A 3,824-nucleotide genomic window follows, 5' to 3' on the forward strand; every position below is an offset into this window, starting at 1 on the left:
GGCTCGGGTCACTACCAACAACACCAGAACAGATTTCTTTAGGAATATCATCACTAGAGATGTTTTCACTACCATAATGTGGCTCACTAGTGGGGTCCTCACACTTCTCCGCCAAGCTAATATTTTTATCTACTAATGTAAGAGAACAATGTCTGGTATGAGTATCTTCTTTCATTTCCGACGACAAACGAATCTGGTCTACTCCACTGCAAGCAGCATAGTTCAAATTATATAAGAAACAGGAATTGATAGTTTAAAATAAATAAATAAAATAGAGGTAGTAGAAAAACCTGCAACAACAAAACCCATGCTTGCACATATCCACAGCAAAGTGCAAACAGATGACCGTACCAATCATGACAGAGCCAACATGATCTAATTGGTCAAAATTATAGAGGAACGTACCTGCAATACAAGGACAGAAACTCTGCTGCAAATCGTTTGGCATCCAAGTTTGGCACACCCATTCCCATACCACTCCATCCTTTTTCCTGGCCAGGGTCTCCAACCACCATGCAACTCACCTTCGATGATTCATCCATTAGTCCTGAAGGCAAAGCTTGTGCCAGCTCATTCCCTTGGGCCGACAAAACAGGCAGCTTACTGTGCTCATAGTCAATACAACTACTAACATCTAAAGCTAAATTTCTCTTAACCGAATGCTGCCTAACCAAAGACTCGCCAACCGGGGTGGCCACATTGGACAACCTGGCAGCATGGCAATCATCTTGTGAAGAAACCAAGTAACTGTCCAAAGTTCCTTTGGCACTAGGAGACCCATCAACCCCATGATTCTTTTCACCTTTCTCAGATCTCCCAGGCATAGAAGCAGGCGACACCGCAGCCGCTTTCCTTTTCTTCGAAGGATAAAACTGTATCATGCAAAAACTCAGTCACCAATACCAGTGAGAAACAGAACAATCCATAGATTCTCTAAATTCAAACCAAACCAAAAAAAAAAAAAAGCAATAACCATCGTAAGTCATGCTCAAGAAACAAACTAGGCATAAGGGAAAAGTAAACTGTTTTCGCTAATTACCAAAGGAAAATGAGAGATTGTCGGTGATATGGAAGAAACAAAACAAATCAGATTCTAGTAGTTATTTTTCGTTCTTTTCAGAGTGAAATGTGAAGAAAGAACAAAAATGAGTATGAACGGCGTTGTTTAGGGTTGGGAGTGAAATTGAGGAGGACCTGATCAATGCGATTGCGAGGAGAACCAGAATCCATGGTAGAAGAGGAGGACTTTCACGGTTTCCAGAACTCGAGATCCTTCTTCTTCTTACTCGTCTACTTCAGTCTGCCCTAATCGCGAGAACCATGAAAGGTTGGAGTCCTTTTCATGGCGGAGTGCCTGCCTGAAATGGCAGTGGCGAAGCGGAGTGTGGAAATGGAAGTGGCGCTGATAACTTCAAATTGAAATTGAAATTTGTAGGAACTGTGGTGGCCCATGAAAACTTGTGTTTTATTTTTCCATAACTCTTGTAGTTAAAAAGTTTTTCTTGGACGGGGTTAAAAAGCTTGAATTTATGGAGTTTTAGACAAATCTATTATATCAATTATCTATTATATTTATTAATTTTACAACCAAAATATATTGAATTACTCTCTTATTTATCTATCTATTCTTAATATATAAATAAAAGTAGATGAATAACTTTATCCACATTATTTTTAAGACATCTTTTTTCTTCTACTAATGACATGTCAACAACATCGCTTACTTGACAAAATTTTAGAATCAACCACTCAATTTTTGTCAAATCAATTATTATTTCCAAATCAGCAAAAATAAAAAAAATATACAAAAAATAATATAATAATTACCAATGCCAATAATTAGAATTAATAGTGTCAAAATTTATTATATCTTACCGTTATAAACAATACAATAAATTTATAACCCCAATAATTATTTTATTAATTTCTATAAATAATAAACATTCATATTACAAATGTATTAAATTTATAAGTATTCAAATTACATAATATTTGAACTACTTATATAAGTCTCCCATCACTATTCCTTCAAATAACATCAAATTTAGCATAAAAAATTTATTTCTAAACAACTAAACATCTCAAACTTACTCAATGAAAATAACTATGTTGAATGTGAAAAGTGTAAGAAGAAAGCATATGAAAAAGGAGATAACTACATTTGTGCCACATATAATCAAACACCACAATATCCAACAATAAAGGTAACTTTATATACTTTTCATAATCTCATCTATCAAATTATTAGCTACTAACCCAATACTTATTTTAGGTTCAAAATTCAATTAAAGATTTTAGATCAAAGTGATACAATAATTTTTGTTCTATTTGATGGCGAAGCAAAAAAATTGTTAGGTACAACTGCTTCAGTTCTAATGGCACTCCAGAAAAATAATAACATTGAAACACCACCCCAATTGAAAATTTTGTGCAACTTCACTTACATTTGAAATCATTGTAAATAATTTTAATCTAAAAAAAAGTTCTCAATAATACAATGTGACCAAGACATTTGTTTCAACAAAATATGCTAACCTCAACACCCATTACAACAAATAAAACAGGTAATATTAAAAAAAATCACTTATTTTATACATTATTTTTATTTCTAATTTAAATTATTCATTGATTATAGAAACTAACTTTGCCAACACTAATATCATCAGACGAAGATCACATACCCATCAAGAGATTAAGGAGAAAGAAAACCATACAAATTCAAAACACATCTTTCGAAGAAGTAATGACATTGAAGCACTACCCCAATTGAAAAATTTTTGCAACTTCACTTATATTTGAAGACAATGTAAATGATTTTAATCTTAAAGAAAGTTCTCAATAATACAATAGTACCAAGATATTTGTTCCAACTAAAAATACTAACATCAACATCAATTATAACAAATAAAACAAGGTAATACTAAAAAAAATCACTTATTTTATACATCATTTTTATTTATAATTTAATTATTCATTAATTATAGGAACCAACTTCGACAACACTAATATCATCAAACGAAGATCACATATCTATCAAGAGATTAAGGAGAAGGAAAACCATACAAATTCAAGACACATCTTCGAAAGAAAAACATACTTGTAAAGATGGAACAAACAACACAATAGAAAGTACATATAACTCAACAATTCATAAAGAACATGTCTTCACAAGAACCTACGAGAGAAAGAAAAAAAGTAACAACTCTAACAACAACCAATAAAAAAAAGACGAATGTCATATAAGAAGATTAAGTTCATCAACTAAAACAAATGCAAAAATCAAACCATCAAATAAAAATGTCATTTTGTACATACAATTCTAATATCCAAATCTTTTGTACTACAAATTATTTTAAATAATATACCTTTTAAATTTAACTTTAATTTACACATTTAATTTAATTCTACAAAACATAACACTTTTCAATATTTATTATATACTATCAGTAATTTACCGTCTCGTGCATCGCACGGGTCTCATTCTAATTACAATTAAAATCAAACCTTTCCCTCCTCCAAAATTAAAGAATTTTTCCCTCCTCCCTATTAATTTTACAACCAAAATGTGCCACATGTCGCTCCCTCATTGCAATTGAAATCAAATATTTTCCTCTAGAATTAAAGAGTTCTCCCCTCCTCCCTTTTTCTTTCTCTATCTATCTCATTCCTTCGATTATTCTATCTCTTTTATATATAATTATCAATGACTAATTACAAATTTGATAATCAAAATGTATAACATGACATTCTTTAATTGTATTAAAATTAAAATATTAAAATTAAAATTAAAATATACCTATTTTATGTATCATATATCACATATT

General features: G+C 31.3%; 1 protein-coding gene across 1 annotated transcript in view; it reads right to left on the reverse strand.

Annotated features, from left to right (window-relative positions):
- LOC107647534 (helicase and polymerase-containing protein TEBICHI) overlaps positions 1-1,466 on the reverse strand; it is a 20,836-nt gene extending 19,370 nt beyond the window's left edge. The window contains exons 1-3 of the mRNA XM_016351606.2: positions 1,195-1,466; positions 406-872; positions 4-206 (exon numbers count right to left, since the gene is read on the reverse strand). Coding sequence (XP_016207092.1) covers positions 4-206; positions 406-872; positions 1,195-1,230 — 706 coding nt within the window. The 5' untranslated portion in view covers positions 1,231-1,466. The remainder of the gene's footprint in view (positions 1-3; positions 207-405; positions 873-1,194) is intronic.

The sequence above is a fragment of the Arachis ipaensis genome, chromosome B06 (assembly GCF_000816755.2).
Source record: "Arachis ipaensis cultivar K30076 chromosome B06, Araip1.1, whole genome shotgun sequence".
Lineage (NCBI taxonomy): Eukaryota > Viridiplantae > Streptophyta > Magnoliopsida > Fabales > Fabaceae > Arachis > Arachis ipaensis.